The sequence below is a fragment of the Sminthopsis crassicaudata genome, chromosome 5, assembly GCF_048593235.1.
Source record: "Sminthopsis crassicaudata isolate SCR6 chromosome 5, ASM4859323v1, whole genome shotgun sequence".
NCBI lineage: Eukaryota > Metazoa > Chordata > Mammalia > Dasyuromorphia > Dasyuridae > Sminthopsis > Sminthopsis crassicaudata.
This window is the reverse complement of record NC_133621.1, coordinates 13,092,578-13,114,298: the sequence shown is the minus strand read 5'-3', so window position 1 is coordinate 13,114,298 and position 21,721 is coordinate 13,092,578. Positions and strand designations below refer to the sequence as shown.

At 42.9% G+C, this 21,721-nt stretch overlaps 1 protein-coding gene and 1 long non-coding RNA gene across 5 annotated transcripts; one reads left to right on the top strand and one right to left on the bottom strand.

Moving 5' to 3' along the window:
• Nucleotides 1-1,582: 1,582 nt before the first annotated feature.
• NPY (neuropeptide Y) lies at nt 1,583-14,219 on the bottom strand. 4 transcript variants are annotated; one of them, XM_074266858.1, is made up of 4 exons: nt 14,056-14,219; nt 10,969-11,156; nt 7,741-7,821; nt 1,583-1,774 (listed from the first exon to the last, which is right to left on the bottom strand). In XM_074266858.1, exons 2-4 carry the CDS (start codon nt 11,154-11,156, stop codon nt 1,750-1,752), a joined length of 294 nt encoding a protein of 97 aa, XP_074122959.1. In that variant the 5' UTR covers nt 14,056-14,219; the 3' UTR covers nt 1,583-1,749. The 4 variants fall into 4 exon arrangements, with proteins under 4 accessions (XP_074122959.1, XP_074122956.1, XP_074122957.1 ...); XM_074266855.1 differs by lacking the exon at nt 14,056-14,219 and adding an exon at nt 12,897-13,049; XM_074266856.1 differs by lacking the exon at nt 14,056-14,219 and adding an exon at nt 12,113-12,203.
• Nucleotides 12,639-14,405, top strand: LOC141542448 (uncharacterized). Its single transcript, XR_012482159.1, has 2 exons — nt 12,639-13,247; nt 14,022-14,405. It is a non-coding gene; the product is annotated as an uncharacterized LOC141542448 (long non-coding RNA).
• The last annotated feature ends 7,316 nt before the right edge of the window (nt 14,406-21,721 follow it).

The window sequence follows — 21,721 nt, the reverse complement described above, 5'->3', positions numbered from 1 at the left end:
AAAGGACTGCCAAGCTAGGATGGGATAGGTTGCAATCTGTACCAGAGAGGAGACATCACAGTTAACAGATGCAGTGTTGGGAGAAGGCACGGCCACTGAATCAGTGGCTAGATTCTGAAGCACCCTTGGCTAGATAACCCAAGAGACAGTGAAGTTGGGCTTTTATTTCAGGATCAGATGTGTTTGTGGAGGTGTGGGTGTGGGTGTTCCTCCAATGACATCCTTCTTTGATGAGTCATAAGGAAGGGGCAGCCGGGTGGCTCAGTGGATGGAACACCAGCCCTGAATTCAGGAGGACCAGAGTTCAAATCTGGTCTCAGACACTTAACACTTCCTAGCTGTGTGACCCTGGGCAAGTCACTTAACCCCAGCCTCAGGGGGAAAAAAAAGATGAGTCATAAGGACATGGAGATGACCCTGGATTCTCCAAAGCATATGGCATCCAAGGCTGGCAGAGCCAACAGTCTTACAAAGACTTTGAGGGAAAAGCTAGTGAAGTAGAGGGAATGAGTGGTACTATGGAGTCAAGAATCCCTGAATTCAAATCCTGTCTCAGATACTTACTAGCTGTGTAATCCCGAGTAGTTCACTTTAACCTCTCTCTGACTCAGTTTCCTTATCTATAAAATGGGGATAATGAGGTAACCCAGGATGGGCAGAGGGGATGAATCATGAGATGGATCTTTTGGGGGAATATCCATATTGGTGAGGTAACAGATGCATGTAAGTACCCAACATTCAAGTGGGCTGAGTGTAATCACTGAAGGAGGAGAAGTTTCCCAAATTTTACTATAATCTGTTCAACACATTCTATGTTGTGTCAAAAGGCAGTAAAGAAGATTCTGTCCATTCCTTTCTTCATCTTTATATTGAAATCAAGCTCATCCCCTGTACCTCCTTGCTTCCTAATAAAAGAACATCACTGCAAAATGGATCTAAACACTTATAGCCAAAAACTGGGTTCTGATCCTTCCTCTGAAGTTTACCAGATGGGGACCCCAGGTTAGCAATCTTCTCTTTCTGAGCCCCAGATGACTACAATGATGACCCAATCACTGTAGTGGACAGAACATCTGGACAGATCTGGAGTCAGAAAGACTTGTATTCAAATCTTGCCTGTGGGAGGACTCAGTGACTGGTGAGATCTCTTCCAATTCTAAATCTAGGATTCTAGGATTCTTTCAACAGAAAGCAAGAAGTTTCTGTAATAAAGCTATCAAGGTAACATGAAAAAGCAAAAGAGCTCAGACTTTTTCCCAAACTGGCCATTACTCACCAGCATTACCAGTTCTTATCCCATTTAAATATGAACTAACTGAAGGGAGAGATTGTCTTGCTTGTTTGTATTTGTATCTCAGCACTTAACATAGCTCCTGGCCCCGAGTAAGCACTTAACAAATATTCACTCTGTCAACTAATTTGAGTCTTGGTCTCAATGAACAAATCCTCACCTTTCTCTCCAGGAAAGCCAAAGGAACGACTGTGTCGATGCTGCTAGTGAATCTGATGAGGCCTTCCCAGAATCTCCTAACTCACAACCATCCTTACTCTGCTAATAGAAAAGTTTTCCTTTGCAGTCACATTTTTGAATGCATGGTAGTTTATTTAAACAAACATATATTTAAGACAATCACACAAAATAAACTTGGGGGGCATGGGAAGGGAAGCCACGTGCATTGAAAAGGTTGGTGGATCTAGGGAGACCAAGCTTTGTAGCCTGGGGTGGGGGGGAAAGAGCTGGAATTCCCATCACCACATGGAAGGGTCCTCAAACCTGTAAAAGAGGAGAAGCAAAAGTTTATAAAATGTTGAGAGAGTGAAGAAGAAAGAAATGAAGCCCCAGGTTGGCAGGTGGTCAGGACAAGGATAGGACTTCCCTCAAAGGAAAGAATGAAAGGAGGGAAAGAGGGAAACTGTTTCCAGGAGGTTTCATTTCCAGTGGCATTAACTTAAGGTTTTCTGAGATTCAGGGATTATCCCTCCCAAAAAAGGCTGTCATTCAGGAAATTGAGGACATTTCTGCTTTTTCCTAAGTCATTTTATATTGGAAGAACTAAAATTTTATATTCTGATTCCCACCCCTCTCTCTCTCTCTCTCTCTCTCTCTCTCTCTCTCTCTCTCTCTCTCTCTCTCTCTCTCTCTCTCTCTCTCTCTGTCTCTCTCTCTCTCACACACACACACACACACACACACACTCTCTCTCTCTCTCTCTCTCTCTCTCTCTCTCACTCACACACACACACACTCTCTCTCTCTCTCTCTCTCTCTCTCACTCACACACACACACACTCTCTCTCTCTCTCTCTCTCTCTCTCTCTCTCTCTCTCTCTCTCTCACACACACACACACACACACACACACACACACACACACACACTTCATAGACAAGTTTGGCCAAACTCACTCCTTCATTGTTCCTCCATATGATTTCCTAATTTGAAGAGATGCTATCAGGATTCGATTAACTTTGTTTCTTTTTTTTTAAACCATCCAAGCTGAAGAGTAAGAAATAAAGCCATGCACGACTCTGTTTATTTATTCTCTGGTCACTGTGTGGATCTTACCTTCTAGTTCCTGCTGGAACCAGTAAAATGTAAAAATTTAAACCTGATCCTGGAACAAATCCTCTGCTACTTTATAAGCATTGGGGGATCATCCTCGGAATTATCAGTCTCCTGATATTTCAGCCTGAATGGGTGAGCTCAATTAACTGGCAACAGGCCAAGGTAAGGAGCTTTCTCCTAGCATACCAGTTTCACACAAACAAAAGTCACGGGTTGGGCCCTTAATCTTGGCCAAGGCTAATAAATGGGTACGAGGGAAAGAAGCCTCCTGGTTCAATTCAAACTCAGCACAAGAGCTCAAAGTAGTTCACTTTGGGAAGAAATCACAATGGCCAAACTGACATCCAATGACAGAAAAAGGGGGGTTGTAGTGCCCTCTCCTGGTGAACCTCGTTCAACATCAATGTGGTGACAGCTAACTAATGGAGATCTGGCCCAGGACTGTTGAGGAGAAATAGAAGAAAGTTTAAGATTGATGAGGGAGGGCATCATCTCTAAGGGATTATAAATGGTCCACTGGAAAAACTGGAAAAAATTTGGAGCCAGAAGATTAAGGCTGCTATGTGACCCCTGGATATATCTAGCTTCTTTGTTCATAAAATGAAAAGAATGGGCTGGAAGGTTTCAGTTTAGACTCTGGGAACTGTTCAGAAGGTAGAATACTCAATTCCTCTGCGGCAGTGATCTCACCATCTGATGTTTTACTACCCCCAGCAGCAAGCACAGTACTTTTTCTTATGTGGTAGCTGTTTAATAAATATTTGTTGAATTGAGTTCTTGAAGGATGTTGGGTATTAATCATAATTTGTTATATAATATAACACAATATATTCTACATATGTCAATATCATTAATAGCAATTATAATACTACAGTTCCAGAGTCTTTCTTTCATCTCTCATATTCCTAAAAAATAAGCCGAGAGCTTGAGGCATGAGCGAGTTGGCTCCATTCTCCAAGCAATAGACAAGGTCCTAAGCAAGAATGTGTGTTTGGGACTCAGAGATGCGGAGTTTGCATCCCACCTCTGCCATGTGCAATCTATATAACTGTGGATAAGTCACTTCTCTCTGGACCTCAGTTTCCTCATCTGTTGAATGAGAGAAATTGGACTAGATCTGTGAGGTTTCTTCCAGCTTTATCCCTTATCATTCACAAAGAATTCTCAAACTTCCATTTGTCTACAGTTGGACTTAAATTTTTCAGAGATAAATCTTATAATGATGACTCACCCAACCATTATCCAACATACAGGACTGACCTGGTCAAGACTGACCAAATCCAGGATCTGGTCATGTCGTCTTAAAGTGGTAGGCTTATTCTGGTCCCTTCCCTTCTGAATTTAAGTAAAGTGGAATGAAAAAGGAAATGATTTTTACAAAACATTTCCCCTTCCCTCTCTGGCAATGACAATAATAATTATAATTATTATTTAATTTTTAAAACTCTAGCATTGAGTTTCAATTCCCTAATGGATGGATCCATTTTGATTCTCTTTCATGGATGTATTCCCATATTTTGGGGTGTATATTAGAAGAATCAATGGCATCAAAAACAGCTGCATCCAAATCCCAATTCTTCCTTTTCTTAATTGTAGGATGCTTAAGTCAATTACCCTCTGCAAATCTCAGTTTATTTATCTAAAGGTAGAGATAACAATACTTCTCTAATTATAGAAATATTAGCTATTATTTCTCAATGTACTCTGGATTTTTAATATTCAATGAGAAATTTCAAAAAAATATACACAATGACGTGATAAGGGAGCCTTCCACAGGAGCTTACAATCTAGTACATTGTTTTACATAGTCCAAATCATATTCTCTATATAAACTTATAGGACGATTGAGCTGGATGGAGCCTTAAAGCTAGCTCTACTTTGCAGACAGAGAAACTGAGGCATATGGAGTTGAAGTGACTTTCGTGCTTTGCTTTAAGCTAGGGGATGAGGACTCAAGTCTAATTCCTGGTCCAGTGCTCATCCAAGCATCCATGATGGATCTTGTAGTCAGTCACTATATTTTCCCACAAATCTTTACTTTCTTTCTTTAGCACCACAGGGAAACTCTTTATTGTGTCTCTTAGAGGTTTGAATCTGAAGTTCATGAGCAGAACAGAACTATGCCTGAAGGCTAATCTTTTGGTACCTGAGATTTTCAAAAGGCACCCAAAATGCAGAGAACTTCAATGGATTATGGGAGAAAAGGCTGCAAGTCCCTTGCTGGGAAAAAGGAGTATTTACAGTCTGCTCTTTTCGCTGACTCTCAAAGCTAAGAGGGACTTCAGAGATCATTTAGCCCAAACTGTGTCTGAACAGATTGAATCTCTGACCAGTGGGATTCCAGCTTTTGCTTGTCCAACACAGAGTGAGCTCACTATCTGCTAGGACAATCCATTCGACTTTGAGATAGTTCTAATTGTTAGAAAATTTTTCCTTACATCAAAGCCTAAACCATCATCCTAGAACTACAACCCATTTCTCCCAGCTCTACCTTCTGGGGCCAGACAGAACAAAGCTCAATCCTTTCCCACAAAGCAGCCCTTCTGATATGGAAAAATGGTTCCCTACGTGTCCCAGAAAACTTTCACTTTAATGTCCTATTGTCCTTTCTTTTCCCCAAACATAACAATAATAATGTGTTTAGTCTGTACACTGTAATCTTGTACTGAATGTTCCCATTTGTTGGATAATAATAATGATAATTATAAACGATAAAAAAAATGATTGCTTGAATTTACTTTGTCACAGGCATTTTATAAAAATCATGTCATTTAATTCCACAACAACACTGAGAGGTAGATGCTATTATTATTACCCTCATTTTACAGATGAGAAAATTGACACAGACAGGAGTTTAAGAGACCTGACCAAGGTCACTCAGCTAGTAATTGTCTGAGGTTGGATTTGAATTCCTGTCTATGTTCTCTGCACTATGGCACCACCTAGCTGCCTCAATTATTAGATTTATAGATGTAGATTTTAGCTACTGTTTTTAAAGCTCAGGAAAATAGTAATGGGGAAATAATAGTTTAATAATAAATAATAGTTTAATTAATTTAACAGTTTGACTAATTAAATTAGGACTTAGAACCAAATGAGAACTTAGAGATTGTCGAGTTGCTCAGCTCACATTAAAGAGAGACCCAGAGTGATAAACAATTTTCCAAAATCAGACTGAGACTGAGCAGAAAAATCAGGATTCGATCCTAGGGCTTCTGACCTCGAATTTCTTCCCAACTAACTCTGTCCTTACAAATGTTTAAAGTATTCTTTCTAGGAGATAAATCACTGCTTACTAATGAAAAAGCAAGATGTTAACCTTGTGTTTTACCGAGAATTCTTTTCTTGGAACTAATATTTGATGAAGACAAGTTTTCTTAAAAGTTTAAATTGTTTCACAGTTTCTTGTTCATGCCCTCATTTAATTGCTTTGTAATTTGCTCACTGGAGAATGCAAAAAGTGTAAATCTATATTCTTTGAGCCATTCAGACCCATGTTGGAGAGAGAGACAGAGACAGAGAGAGAGACAGAGATAGAGAGACAGAGATAGAGATAGAGATAGAGACAGAGAGAAAGACAAAGAGACACAGAGAGAGAGGAGGGAGAGAGAGAGAGAGACAGAGAGAGAGAGAGAGAGAGAGAGAGAGAGAGAGACAGAGAGAGACAGAGAGAGACAGAGAGAGACAGAGAGACAGAGAGAGAGAGACAAAGAGACAGAGAAAAAGAGAGAGAAAGAGAGAGAGAGAGAGAGAGAGAGAGAGAGAGAGAGAGAGAGAGAGAGAGAGAGAGAGAGAGACAGACATGATAGATAGATGGGTGGATTAGATGGGTGTGTCTGTGTCTGTGTGCCTGTATTACCATAAAATCATGAGACTAGGAATCATTCTGTCCTGATCAGTAGGGAACCATACAAGACCTTGCCCAAAGCCCTTTCCTCTGCTGGCCCACCAGCTGAACCTGAAATCCCATCACTAGCCTGATATTTTGCACTGAAACACTGTCCCTTTAGTCAGGATTTCTCATCTCAGGTCCAACCTCCTTTCCAGTCAAAAGGAAAAAAGAACTTAACAATCCATTCCAATCCAACAAGCATGCTTTAAGCCCTTTTCTGAGTTCTGTCCTAGGGGCTGGAGCCCCCGAGACAAAAAGGGGGAACAGTCTTTGCCTCACAATGATTCCGTTCTGCTGTATAGTTCCACAGAACCAAACAGGTACACTTTGGACCCCGCTCTTCCTTCCTCAGAATGCTCATTCTCACTTCCTTTGCAATAAGACTCCTCCCCCTCTCTGCTGCTGGTCAAAGGGCAAAGCTGCCATTTTACTGGACTGTTTATGGGTTCTACCTAGTAGTCTCAATGCACAAGTCACAAGAGCGTCCAGCACAAAGGACCAGGCAGACAAACTTAGGAGCCTTCACGTCAGCTTGGAAGAAGGTTTGAAGGCTGCTATCTCAAGTCCTAGAAACCATCTTTTAAGTCAGTATAAGGTTACAAAATATGAACCTTTTCTCCTCAAAACTCCATAAACTTCCCTAACACCAGGGGAAAAAAACCACTGTCATTTCCTCCATGAAACTGGTTCACAAAGATACATACACAAACACCCTGGGAGCTGAGGTTGGATGCCAGAGACTTTACTGTCCTTGGAATAGTATCATAGGAGTCTCTGTATCTACTATGTTACTCTCATACCCCTATACTCTCATTCCATCCCTCTAATATTACTCCCAACATGATACTATTATTAGTGACAATTATTTTTAAACCACAACTGAATTTTGATTGTTTTTTCTTTCGACTGTTCTTAAAAGTGTTGGGGGTTTTTTCCCTCTGAGGCAATTGGGGTTAAGTGACTTGCCCAGAGTCACCCAGCTAAGAAGTGTTAGGTATCTGGGGCCAGATTTGAACTCAGATCCTCCTGACTTCAGGGCTGGCTCTCTAACCACTACATCATCTAACTTCCCCACAGTATCTTTTCAAAGAAATTGCCTCAAATCCTTTACAGATTATACCAGAAGTAAAAGAGGGATTTTCATGGGTTGGGGAGGGAGGAGAGAATCAGGAAAAGCACCATAGGATACCTCTGAGAAACACCATGACATGATTTCACTAAGCTGAATTCATCATACACAAAGAGATCTGATGTTTAAACATAAAATGAACCCCTTCTCATACCTGGATCTAGGAAGGTTTTCTGTACTTTCTCTCAACAACAGATCTGAGATCAGGTTCTCTGGGTTGGATCGTTTTCCATATCTAAAAGAAGAAACAATATAAGTTTAAAATGGCCACTCAATACAAGAAAATGTTTTTGTGGCTTCATTAGTTTGGGGAACTCCTGGCCTCAATAACTCCTTAGACCCTTACAGTATCTGACTTTGTTGTTGCTATTTATCTGTGACTCTTCCTGTGCCATTTCCTTCTCTGGCTCATTTTACAGATATGGAAACTGAGGCAACAGGGTTAAGTGACTTGCCCAGGGTCACACAGCTAGGAAATATCTGAAGCCCATTTGAATTCAGGTCTTCTTGACTCCAGGTCTGGGGCTCTATCCACTGCAGCGTCCCCTCGCCCCCCCTTCTGACTTAATATATAAATCCCAAGGAATCTCCTGAAATAGTAAAAGATTAAATAATTTATTTTGGGATCTACTAGAGAAGGATAGGAAAAAGTAGTTGAATTCAGATCTCTTTCTCCTTAAGGCTAGCATTCTATCTACTAGACTGCAAGGCAAATGAAATGTATTTATTAGTTTTTAAGTATGTGGTTCCTGTGATTCCTATGATAATAGCAAAATGGATATTATGTATATAGAGTAAATAATAATGACATAGTATATAATGATGACATAGCAAAATACCATATTTGTTTAACTCTAATCAGAAAACAATTTTTTTCAAAAAAAAAAAAAAAAGAAAAAAAGAAAGAAGTCCTCTTGTAATCTGTGTTCAATAAGCTTCAGTACCACACCAAGGCAATTTGCCTGAAAAGATTACTGCTATTAACAAAATGCTTTTTGATTCATCTGTGCCGTTTTATCTTCCACATTTTTCTTTCCCCTGGAATATGAAATCATTAGCTTTCTGGGAAACTTCTCAGTGTCAATAATATTATTGCTTTATTGGGAGCCAGAGCACCTGGATTTAAGTCCCTTCTTTATTACTTACCACTTACCTGTCCATCCTATGTGTTATTACTTGTGTATTACATGTGTCCATCACTTAACTTTTCTGGGCCTCGGTTTCTCATCCTCAAAGGAGGGTTTGAACTAGACCATCTCTGAGGAATATATCTTTGTATATATTCTGAACATACATATGTAAATACTATCTGGTCTATTAGAATATAAGTTCTTTGAAGGCAGAGCCTATTTTTTTTTCTCTTCTCCAGTAACTGACAAAATGGCAATTTAACAAAATAAACAAAATTTATTGATTGATTCTAGCTCAGATTTATGATCTTATATGAATTAAATTCTTCTTATTTCTAGACATTATTTCATTATATTATTCTGTACTTCTAATATTAAATAAATCGGGATTGATTCAAAAGTTTTGCTGAAATTCCATTTTTATTGGAATAGAAAAAGAACCTTATGAGGAACAATAATTGAATCAGGTTGAGCTTTGAATTAATTTCCAATTATTTCAAGTATTGAAAATGACAGCAAGTCACCTTATCAAAAATACTCTATGTAACTAGCATCCCCTCTTTCAAGGCAATATGGTATAACTGGGTACTGAATTTCTGCGTTCAAACCCTTCCACGGACAACCAAGGCTATGGGACTATGTGTAACTTAACCTCTAAGTCTCAGGCAACTTCCTAGGATTTTATACTCAGTTGAGTCCCAATAAAAATGAGCATAATGTCTCAACTATCCAATATCAGCACTTCTGACCTGCATAAGTGTGCTACGGCACCTAACGCTTCTGTTTGCTCCTGGTTTCTGTTTTGAGTTCTAGAATTATCTCCCATTGCTTTGTGAAATTGGCCAGACAAGGAGAGCCCAAAGAAATCAATTAATTGTGGCTATTCTTTGGCCACTAAAACGTTTCCTCCTCAGTATAGATAGAAGCATTTAGACCTTTCAAATGTTGACATAACCCAAATAAAATACTGGAGTTAAGATAGGACCTGGCATATAGTAAGAGATTAATACATATTGATTGCTAGCCAGGAAGTACAGCCCCAAGTATCTAGTTAATAAAGTGCAAGCTTGTGTCCCAGAAGACACCTTGGCCCCTGTGCCTGTTCTTTTTTTTTTTTTTTTTCTCTGAGGCAATTGGGATTAAGTGACTTGCCCAGGGTCACGCAGCTAGTACATGTTAAGTGTCTGATGCCATATTTGAACTCAGCTCCTCCAAGGCTGGTGTTCTATCCACTACACCAACTAGCTGCTCCCCCACCTCCGTGTCTGTTCTTTAAGAAGACAGGGAGACACCTGGATTTGACTTCCAAGGCCAGGTCTCTTCTGAGAAATCAAAGAATGAAGTTGAAAGGTCAGAAGAAGAAGAAGAAAAAAAAAAAAAAAACACGTGATGTGCCATGGGAAAATGGACTGAATTTAGGGTGAAGATGTGGATTCAGATCCTGTTTCTCCCCATTACACAAATTCTGAGCCTCAGTTTCTTCTTCAAGCAAAACCCTTGCCAGAATTTAGGATAAGAACTAGACCTGCTCTAGGGTGAGCAAATTCTGCCAGCAAAAGGCAGCAACAACTCTGCACTATGCAGTCTGAGATATTTGCATAATAATTATTATAATAGTATTTATGCAGTGCTTTAAGAGCTGCAGTTTACAAATAGTATTTTACTTGATCCTTTCAAATGGAAAGGTGGGTGACATTTTTATCCCCATTTAATAGATGAGAAAACTGACATGAATATAGGTTAAATTGCTCATCCAGAGTCATATAGACAGTAGCTTCAGAATCAGATCTTTAATGTACGTATATCATTGCTGGGAAAGTAGCTTTCAATCCACTATCCCAGGGTTTCTCTTGCTTGAATTTATTAGAAGAAAATTCATTTCATGAGCCTTTTTCTATATAGTTTCTTTATCTGGAGTCTGGGACAAATTGAGAAATCTGCTTTGGGGTTTTTTGGCCCTTTCATTTTTTTTTCCTCCTTTCATTTTTTGAATTTTCTCCACATCCCTTTGGTTTCCTTCTTTCTCCATTTTGGCTCTCCTCTCCCCAGTCAAATTTCTCAGGCACAAAAAGACTGTTCATTGGAGAAAAGAGCCTATGCCTTCCACAGGAAGATCCGGACGCCCAGTGGGCTGAAAGGGGAAAAGCCGAGAAGTTGGAGAGGGGCTTCCCCCTTCCTAGGAGTTGGGAGCACTGGATTGTGGGTACCTGTGTGGCAGTAGCAGATGCCCTAACTGCTCATGGTGCTCTTACCTCTGTCTGGTGATAAGATTGATATAATGCCGCAGAGCTGAGTAGTATCTGGCCAAGTCCTCTGGGGGTGAGTCCTGCCTGGGGCTGTCCGGCTTGGAGGGGTAGGACTCAGCCAGGGTCTCCAGGCCGATGAGCAGAGACAGGGCACAGGTCAGCACATAGAGCCACAGCCGCCTGCTTCTCTCCATCTGGGCAGCACAGGGGAAAGATACTGGTTGGATGGAGCTCCTGCTATGGTTAAACAGACATTCCCCTCCCTCTGTAGCTCTCCCTTCTTGTCTCTCTCAAGTCCCAGTGTGCAACTCCCCCAATTCTCTGAGTGCCCCAGCCCACACCCAACAGCCTTGAGCCCACAGTCCTGCAGGCCCCCACTGTCCTGTACAATGTCACCGTACAATGAATATCTGCTTTACCCCACTCTTAGCCAGGGGTAATGGGAACTTTGGCAAAACTTAGAGGGGGTTAAAAGTCTTGAGTCAGGAGAAGGGGGAAGTATTCAAGGAGCCTTCCTATTTCTTTACTAAATAAGGTTGAGGACTCAGAGCTAAAAAGAGCCTAGGATATCATCTGCTGATGCCTTTCATTTTACGGACCAGGAAACAAAGGTCCTAAAAGGTTGCTCAGCTCTGGGAGGGAAGAGGGATTACTGGAGGTGGGAGTTAAATAGGGAGGGAGGGAATAGGTGGAGAGATAGCTAGGTGCTCAGGGGATAAAGGGCTGGACCTGAGCTCAAAATCTGAGTTCTAGCTGGACCTTAATCCATTGGAGAAGGAAATGGCAAAACATTTCATATTCTTTGCCCCCTCCCCAAATAAAGAACCACAGGGTCTGATTCACAGGGGCATGAAGAGTCAGACATAACTAATAACTAAACAGGGCAGGGAGGCCTCCATGGGGATCTCCCTCTCCCCAAAACACAGGGTCAGTTTCTTTCCAGCAAACTTAGCTTTGCTGAGTTACCTGGGGATACTGGGAGGCAATGTGACTTGGTCAAGGTCACCCAGCAAGGATACATAAGAGGTGGCAGCAGAGCCAATGTTTGAATCTGGATGCTCTGAATCGAACACTTTTCAGTGCCCTTTTTTTTCGGCTTTTTCGGCTCTGTTCAGGCCAGTTCAGGCCGGCTGCCCCCCTGCCCTTGTACCTTGTCAGCGCCTCTACAGGTCCTGCTCCAATGTTCTGCCCCGGCCCATCTGCTCTATGACCCCCCCCCCCCAGAGCTCCGAACCTAAAGGGGACAACTGACGGTGCCCCCGGGGCCCTCACGTGCTCAGTTCGGACTGCCCCAGCCTAAAAGCCCGGCTACAGGGCGAGAGGTTCCTCATTGCTCTCCTTCCCATCTTCTAAACTATAATTTCTCCCCAACTAGAAAGGGGAAAAAGTAATCATGGGAAGCCCTCAACGCAGAAACCTTTCTCTGTACCTTTCAGCCCAGACACCTCCTTAGCATGCCTTGCACACAGCAGGTGCCTAATCATTGTCCAGTTGTTTTTCAGAGACTCTGCCAGACTGCCCTTTGCAAAGTGGTTCAGATTTCTCCCTCCCCACCGAGAGACGGAAACAAAACTCAGGGGGAGCCGGACTCTGACATGGAAACTTGGGTGACGAAGGGGAACGAGACGCGCGCCACCCTTGGAATGGCATTTTCAGCATTCTGTACCCGGACCGTTGGCCGGTCGGGGGGGATTCCCAGACGGGACCCAGCTGTCCCGGATAGAGCTGGGAACCGGGGGACTTAAGCTAAGTTGAGGAAGATCGGGAGCGAAGCAGCTACCGGGACGACAGCCGAGACTTGGAAGTGTAGAGAAAGGAGAGCTCCGAGGAGCTGTCCCTCTCCAAGTTGCCCGGCTCGGTTCTCGGCTCTGGCCACTCCCGGGAGGGCTTCCCCAGGGAGCCGGCTGCGGGGAGGGGCTGGAGGGCGGACTTACGTTGGCCGAAGGTCCCGTCTAAGTGAGGAAGTGAGGCGCTGCTCTGCTCCTGGGGCGCGAGCCAGTGGAGGACCAGGTCTCAGTCTGAGTTGGAGCTGTGCCACGCCGGGGCTTTTATGGCCCTCCGCCCCCGCCCCCACCCCCCACCCAAACAGCTTCCCACTGGCTGCAGGAGGGGCTTTGGGCAATCACGTTCCGATGACTACTACCCCAGCCACTTACCGCCTCCGCCCCCTTCCCGGGCTGCAGGAACATTGCGAGTCCCTCCTCCCCCACCCCCGGACCGGGTGTAGCCGGGAGATCCGGACTCCAGGGTGCCGTGTGCGGGCGCCGTCTCGGGTCTGGCAGCGGGTGAGAATGCCCCCCGCCCCCGGGTGGCTGTCCCCTCTCCCCCCAGCGCCTCCCACGCCTCCTCGACGCTCTCTTTGGCCTCCTGAGCCCCTCTCCCCCTCCCGGACACCTGCTCGTCCCGGGTGCGGGGAGCTCCAGCCCAACCCACCCGAGCTGTCGAGGTCTCGAGAGCCGCGCCCAGCTCCCCCGGACCAGCCCGGAGTCCCACTGATCCCCTTCACACCCCTGCCCTGGAGCTGAGACGAGCTTTTCCCTCACCCCGCCCCCACAGCCTCCCCCAGTCCTCCTGGTCAAGCGCTCCCCTGTCCCGTCCTGCCCTAGTTCGGCCTTTCCTCTGAAGACTTTCCTGGAAGGAGCAGGGGCAGAGCCAGCAGACCTCCCCCGCCCCCCGCCCCCAGACCAGAGTCTGACCCTGGCACGCCCCCGCTCTGCCGAGACCCTGCCCGGGACCAAGCAGCTCCATCTTCCCCCCCTCCCCCCCCCCCCCCCCCCCCCCCCCGGCGCTTGGAGAGCTGGTGGGGCCCTTCGTGCCCTCTCGGAGAGAAGTGACGCCTCCATCTCCTGCGCCCGGAGGACCCGGCCTCATTGGAGACCGCGGGGAACCACCCTGGGGGATGGCAACAACCATTCTGGGGGATGGCGACAGCCCCCGGGGGAAAGCCGCAGCCCCCGGGTTACGCTGTGCACGTAAAGCCGGGCACGGAGACTCCAGCTTTACCAGTCGGGACAATCTTTTTAACAATAAGCTCAATCAGGATTCTCTCATGCCAGCAGGGCCAGGCTGCGCGCGCTCGTGCTCGCTGCACACCTGTTGGAGGTCCGGCAAACCTGGTAAAGTCCGGATTTGGGGAAGCCGCCTGAGTTCGGGAGCGCAAACTACAACTCCCAGAATGCTGCTCGCGCGGGGGCACTCTCACCTCCCGAAAAGGCAAAGTTTGCGTGAACGCTTCCACTCTAAAGCTACCGCAAGGTTTCCTCTCTCTTCACCAGAATGTGCCAGCAATTCCTTGCCTTAAAGATGGTGGGTGGTCCCAGAGTGGGGCTAAGTCCTTTGAGGGCAGGTTGCGGCTGCCTTTTGTTAATTTCTACAGTCCCAGCACCCAAGACAATGCTTTGCACATAGTACTAGGCACTTAATAAAATGATAGTTGGATTGGACTGAATTGTCTTTTTTTTTAAACCTTAATAACCGCCACTCATAAACCATTCGGAGGTTTTCAAAGCCCTTAACACAAATGACCTCATTTCATTTTCACCATAAACAGGGATTTTTTTTTCTTCTCATTTTACAGATGAGAAACTGAGGTTCAGAGAGGTCAAGTAACTTCCTCAAATCGCACAGCTACTAAATTTCTGAGATCAGATCTTAATCCTGGTTTTCTAGATGTCAGCTCCACTCTTTAATACACACACTCACGCACACACACTCATACACACACACACAAGCATACACACTCATACACACACACGCACACACACTCATACACACACATACGAGCACACACACTCACTCCATGTCAGATTTTGACTTTTTGAAGATCAGTGGATCTTCAAATCCACTGGAATTCAAATTCCCCTTGGAATCAGTGAGACTCCTCTTCCATAGTTAAGACTTATTGGGGTCAAGTCCTTTAACCTCAGTTCCTCATCAGTAAAATAAGCTGAAGGCTATGGCACTGCTCTCCATTCTCTCTTCCGAGAAAACCCCTGACTCACAAAGAGTCAGCTACAATCTAACAACTTACTTTGTTCCGTGCCTGGGACATATTTCATCTAAAAGATACTGCCTTTCATTGCATGTTGCGCTCTGCCCCAGCCAGACACACTGTAACTTGACTCTTAATACAATGTTACGGGATTTCTCTTCCAAGAATGAGGGACAACCACCTAACCTAATTTATGCAGGAAACACCCAGAAAGCAAAGCTCTATTTGCTTCTCTGAAGGAGAGGGACTCTAAAAAGCTATTAAGAAAATTAGTGAGTGCTGGGGCCTCTTATTTTCTTAAAGGGGGAAAGGAGATAGGTCAATTTCTTTTAAAATGTTGAAAAATTATGAAGAATACTTAAAAATGGGAAGTTGGCAGATCTATTAAAATTTGGAAGGGATAATTAGAACTGAAAAGGATTCTGGAGGTCATAGAAGTCAACCTCTCATTCCTCTTTGACAGATAGGGGAATAAGCCCATAGGGACCACGGAATCAGAGCCGGAATCAGAGCCGGAGGGACCTTAAAAGTCATGGAATTTATTTGACACAGAAGGCTAGGGACCCAATGGATTTCACTTGGCTTTTAGATAACAATAGAAATGGAATCAGAAATCAAATGCTCTGGTTCAAAATCCTAGCAAGTCAATTTGCCAGGGACTGGCTGCCTTCATGTGGCTCTTTGGAAACTGATTTAACTAATTTTAATCAGTCACCTCTACTTAACGACTCAGGATTCAGGGTTTCATCCTGTTCTAAGGGTTTGATGCTTCAGGAAGAAAAAAAGTAGCTAAGTATCTAAGGATCCCCTGGGCCTCCCATTTAGGGGACCCAACAGGACTATTACTGGAACTCCAAGATACTAGACTTTGCAAACAAATGGATGGATGGATAGATAAAAGGAAGGTTTAGCTCAGCATAGTTATCTCCTTTCTCACCATTTTAATACTTAAGTATTCATATATAAGCTTAGGGGTAACTAACTTCATCTATCACAAAAAGCATGACTCAATAGCTACAAACTGAGTCCGGGGACATCCTGCAACATGGGAAATTTCCCAGTGGAATAGAAAAGCTAAGACAAAACTGGGATCCCAGAGGAAGAAAGTGAATTAAGTTTGGATGGGAGTAGAATATAAGCAACAAAAAAGATACAAAGACAAAACATGCAGAGGTCAGCACACGATTTATAGCAACAAAACTTAATTTAAAATAACCTTGAGATGAAGAATAGATACCTAATAATGGTAGGTGAATAGGGTTCATTATATACAGGTTATGTTCTCTTCTACTTCCATTTTTTCCATTGTATATAGAGCTCTAATAGTGTAAAATTGGGGACTTTGGTCCAGGATCCTGGAATTTTTAGACTTCAGACAGCATTTACACAGTTGATTTTAGCACCTCATTAGCAAGAATGGATCACTAATATAGGAAGCTACCAGATAGCTCTCTTCCTCCCTAGTCATAGTAACTCCCTAGGCCAGCTCTTCAAGCATGTTGTGGGGTAAAAGCAGTAGTTTCTACAAGTACCACACAGTCTTCTCATGATGTCTCCAAGGATGTGTCTCTTTCCTTCCTGACTCCTTATATCCATGGTGAAAGCCCTCCAGTCTTTCCTCTGTGTGTCTATATTGGATCAAAAGGAGCACTTTTATCTTTGATCCATTTAGAGCCACTAGTTATGTATATTACAGTGAGGAATTGGGTCTTGGTTGGCATGAGATAATCACCGAGGCTCCTGACAACTCTCTAATGATGTGTTTCTCTTGACTTTTGAAATAAAAATTCATTATTTCATGGATTCGAAAGATTGTCCCTGCTGAGAAAGATATAGATTTTGCAAATTTATTTTCGGAATCTCAGTATATGGATAACTTGACTAGTTTAAAATCCCATTAATTTTAATCAAAGTGTCTTTGCTTTTTATTGCCTTATCAGTGGTTGCTGAGAGATGAAGGCAATTTGTGAGTGTTACATTTGGAACTAGAATTTTCTCTTCAAATTGCTTTTAGCTGCTTTTTCCCCAAATATCTAGTTTTTTAATCTAGTTGGGACCTGGAGTATATGTATGTGTGGGTACAGGGAACACTCTGTACCAGAAATGAAAACACAACAATGTTAATTCAGATGTGGATTAAGCCCAGTACATGGACATCAATTGCTCTTATCAAATCTATAAGGGGCTCTGCTTAGGAGGAGGACAGCAATCAGCCATTTGAACTCCCAGGGAAGAATATGTTCCATGGGTTTCTGTGCTGGGACCAAAAGTAACTGCTTCCGTCTGCTTCTAATGCCAGGTGGAAGTTTATCCGTAGAGTAGAGATCCCATCCCTACTCAGCTCCCCATTTCAGAGGCAGTTAAGTATAGTGGGCAGAGTCTGAGAGTGCCTTGGATGTGCCAGTCTGGGAGTCCGAAAGATGTTCTCTCCATCCAGGTGCACTCTCTCTGTCACTTAACAGAGACATGAGACAAGCATCGTGAATTTCTTGGGAATCCAGTCGATCCACAAGAGTTTCTTCAACGATTGGCTCAGGCCCATCCATATCAAAGGCCAAGAAAAAATCAAAGCTGAAAGGAACTAACTTAGCCCAGCTCAAAAAAAGAAGCAAAAGCTAACAAGGGGGAGATAAATATGTTTAAAATGTTATTTAAATCCAGTTTTCCTAATTCTCAGTCTAGTATTTTATAGAGCAGGGGAATTGAACACCTGAATTGGAATCCAGAAGCCCTGAGTTCAACTCCTTAGAAACTTATTACCTGGGTGGCTCACAAGTCCCTAAACTACCATCTGCCTCAGTTTCTACATCTGGTAAACTGGAGATAACATTGTGAAGAACAAGTGAAATAATAAATGTAAAATGGCTTTGAAAATTTTAAGGTGCTTTATTCTTATTAGCCCATATTTATTTCAATACTCCAAAGCTTCCCGACTGAGTTGTTGTATGCCCCACAGTGCCTTCACCCCTTCACACCCTGATGCTTCAGCAGAGCATCGAGGTGCTCTGAGCAGTTTGGTAAGATTGTTCTCCAACCTGGCTTTATTGTGATGAATATGGGGGCAGACAACCTCAGCAACATGGTCTCCTGAGGTATAGAGGGATCAGGATGTCAGAGAATGAAAGGCACTGTGGGGCATACAAAAGGAGTCTTAGAATGGTCTTCAATATCAAGAGCTTATCAAACAAATACAATCTTACATTATTTTAAAAAAATTTTAGTATCCATGACAGAGGAGGTTAGAGTCTCTAGACCATGTCTCAGTCAGATTAAATCTGAAGTGTGTCCAGTAGAAGATGATCAGGGTGGAGAGAGGACTGGAGAATATGCCATGCAAGGCCTGGGTGAAGGAATCAATCAATGATAAACATTTATTAATCACTTTCTGTGTACCAGGTGCTAAGGATGCAAGGAGAAAAATTAAATGGTCCCTATTCTCAGCTTAAATTCTAATAGGGAACAATGGGTAAGTAGGTCATATGGTAAAGACACAAAATATACACAAAATAACCCAAGGCAGATGTTTTGCTTGGAAAAGATGATTCAGAAGGGACACAGAGATCTATCAAGGCATTAACCTGGGCTGAACAAGTGGCTGAGAGGCAGATACAGGGGAAACTTCCTGAGCACTGGAGCTATCCAACAAGAGACAGGCTGCCTTGGCAGGGGGAGGTCATCCTCACTGGGGGGCTTCAAGCAGAGGCTGGATGGTGCCTCGTCAGGGGCAAAAGTGTTGTCATCACTGACTTAAGACAACAGGATGTTTACATAAGAAGGAATTACCAAGCAACAAGAGGATATTTTTCATGTAAAAAATGGCCACCTGGTTCAGGTAATGGAGAATTCCCAAAAATACCACATTGAAAGGATGATGGATTTGGTGTCCTTCGACTGGAATCCTGCTCTGCTAGTGTTTGTGTGACCCGGGGCAAGTCACCTTCCCTTCTCAGAACTCAGTTACTTGATTTGTAAAATGAAGAAATTTAAGTAGATGAGATGTAAGGTTTCTTCTGTTAGGTTCTTACTAAGTGCTAATGAGATAATGAGATATTAGGTTCTAAGTGCTAAATCGGTACTTAGCAATTCTCTAGTTCCAGCCTTTAGGGGAGTTTTACTCCTGTGAACTCCTGGGGAAGAGCTTGCATGCTTAGGAGGAGCAAGTTCATTGGTTGAAGTATTTTTCCCAGAAGCCCTTGCGTTATCCCACGCCCATTCTCTGGGAGGATAAAAGGGGGCAGCACTTGAGAGATTGAGAGTCTCTTGTCTGGGCCAGACCTGAGGTGGCTCTCCGGAGGAAGAAGAGTCTAGACTCTAGGTCAGAGTTGGAGCAGCTCTCAGTAGTTTCTGGAGACAACAGCACATTACATTCTTCTATATCAAATTCATGCACTGAAATACTTTTTTTTTTCTCTTTCTCTTTTCCTCTTTTCTTTCTCCCTTCTTCCTTCTTCTTTCTTTCCTTTCATCTTGAAGATTTTCTGGGAAAGTCCATTTAGCTTTGGAATAACTCCCAAAATTTCAGTATTAGAATTTTTTCCTTAAAAAAAAATTCCTGCAATGTTCTGCCTTTATCCTAGCTTCCTTATACCTTCCCTTTATTATTCCCAGTTCCAGCCTCTGAGACTAAGCAAACTAAGTCCTATCTATCCCTCTTTCATATGACAGCCCTTCAAATCCCTGACCCCAGAGAGCTATCATGTCCCTCCCCAGCTTTCCTCCTCAAACCCTTCTCTTCTTCAGGCAAAACATCCCCAATTCTTTCAAATGATTTTCATATGGCACAGACTGGAGCTCCAAATCACCCTGGCTGCCTGCCTCAGAATGCTTTTCAGCTAACCATTGTCCTTCCTCAAATGTGCTGCTCAGAATTGAATTTAGCACTTTCCACGTGGTCTGAGCAGGGCAAAATACAGAGAGATCTAATCCCCACCAGTACTAGATTCCATTTTTCTCTTACTTCAGTCCAAGATAAGTATTTACGTTACCTAACCTAAAGGTACCTTACCTTGCCTAAAGATATTTGTTTTCTCAGTCAGCTATACTACACTGCTGATTCACAATGAATCTACAGACCCCCCCAAAAACTTCCCAAATTCCCTTGATCTATGCTGGGAGTGTGGAGAAAAGGGGAGGGCATCTTGCTCTTATTGCTTAGAAAAGAACTTGCCTCTGTCTCAGTTTCCATGATAGCATCTGCCCAAAAATATAAGTGGCTTGCAAAGAATTAGGAGGAAGGGAAATCACAATAAGAGGAGGGGGAAAATAGAGGGAATCATGATCACTTGATGTGGCTTCAGAATAAATGGAATTTTTACAAGATTTAAGTACACACAGTTAAATGGAAAGGGAAAAAAATGAGAAAAAGGCTCACCCTTCCAGCATGAGTGGGACTTTCCTGCTGCAGTGATTGCCACTCACTGACTGAGAAAGTTTGCATTCTGGTAGTGTCTGGGCAATTGCTCTGTGTCAGAATAATCTCAGAATTTCATACCGAAGTTCTGACTGCCCTCATTGAAGCCTTCTTGAGGATGAAATAGTGGATTTGCCCTTATCAAAAATACATTTTCATATGGGAGTGAATTTGACAAACTAATGAAAAACATAATTACAACAAGAGATGCTATAAGCCAAACTGGCTCTGTGAAGCTCTAGGTATCCTAGACTGTATTGTCAGAGGACCAATTTTTTAAATGACTAGTTTTTTTGCTTAACTCACAAAGAATGGTTCAAATGGTACCATTCACCTTCTAGCACAAATAATAGTATGGAGGAAGATAACTATCTTTATGTTATATCTACATATTTGGACATTGTTATTTTTGTTGTTCAGCTATTTCAGTCATGTCCAATTCTTTGTGACCCCATTTGGGGTTTTCTTAGCAAAGATCCTGAAGTGGTTTTGCCATTTCCTTCTCCAGCTTATTTTACAGATGAGGAAACTGAGGCAAACAGGGTGAAGTGACTTGCCCAGAGTTACACAGCTAACAAATATCTAAGGATCCAGTTATCCCTGACTCCAGGCCCCAGCAGTCTATCCAGTCTGCCACCCAGCTGCCCCCTATGTGAGCTCTTTTAGTTGGCTTCATCATACTTCCCTATTTATATGCCATGAAACTCTCAGCAAAATATCTACCCCATTTGGGCAAGGATTGAAGCAGCTTTTATTTATTTTATGATTATTGCTGCTTATGGGCAAGGTCAAATGTTTTCCCCATAATCATGCTGCTAAGAAGTGTTGAGGCAGTATTCAGACTCAAGCCTCTCTTTACTCCAAGCCTAACTCTCTGGCTTTCCCCTCCCCTAGCACCTGAGCAAGCAGGAAAACGTGGAAATGGTGAATAGTGATGTACTCTAGATAACTAGGAGAAACTGATGTATAATCATTTGGTGACAGATCTCTAGAAGCCACAGTAACCAGTTAAAAGAAAATGGTAGGTTTTTTCTATTTATTTATTTTGCTATCATTCTACATGCCCTGCACATAATAGATGCTTAATAAATGCTTATTGACTATCTGACTAATATAGCAAAATACTTTAAATAGGAAAGATACAACTACTCTAAATAATTTTCCAAGTTGAAAAAAAATAACAACAAAACAATTCTATTGTGGAATCAGCAAGAACTTTTTTTCAAAATATGTTAGAAACCTCTTTTGAAAAATTTCCCCCCCCCCCCACTGTTTACTGGTAATCTTCAGGTTTGTGGAATGACAGAATCTTATTTGGAAGGGAACTCAGAGGCCATAAAGTTTAATCCATTGTTGAA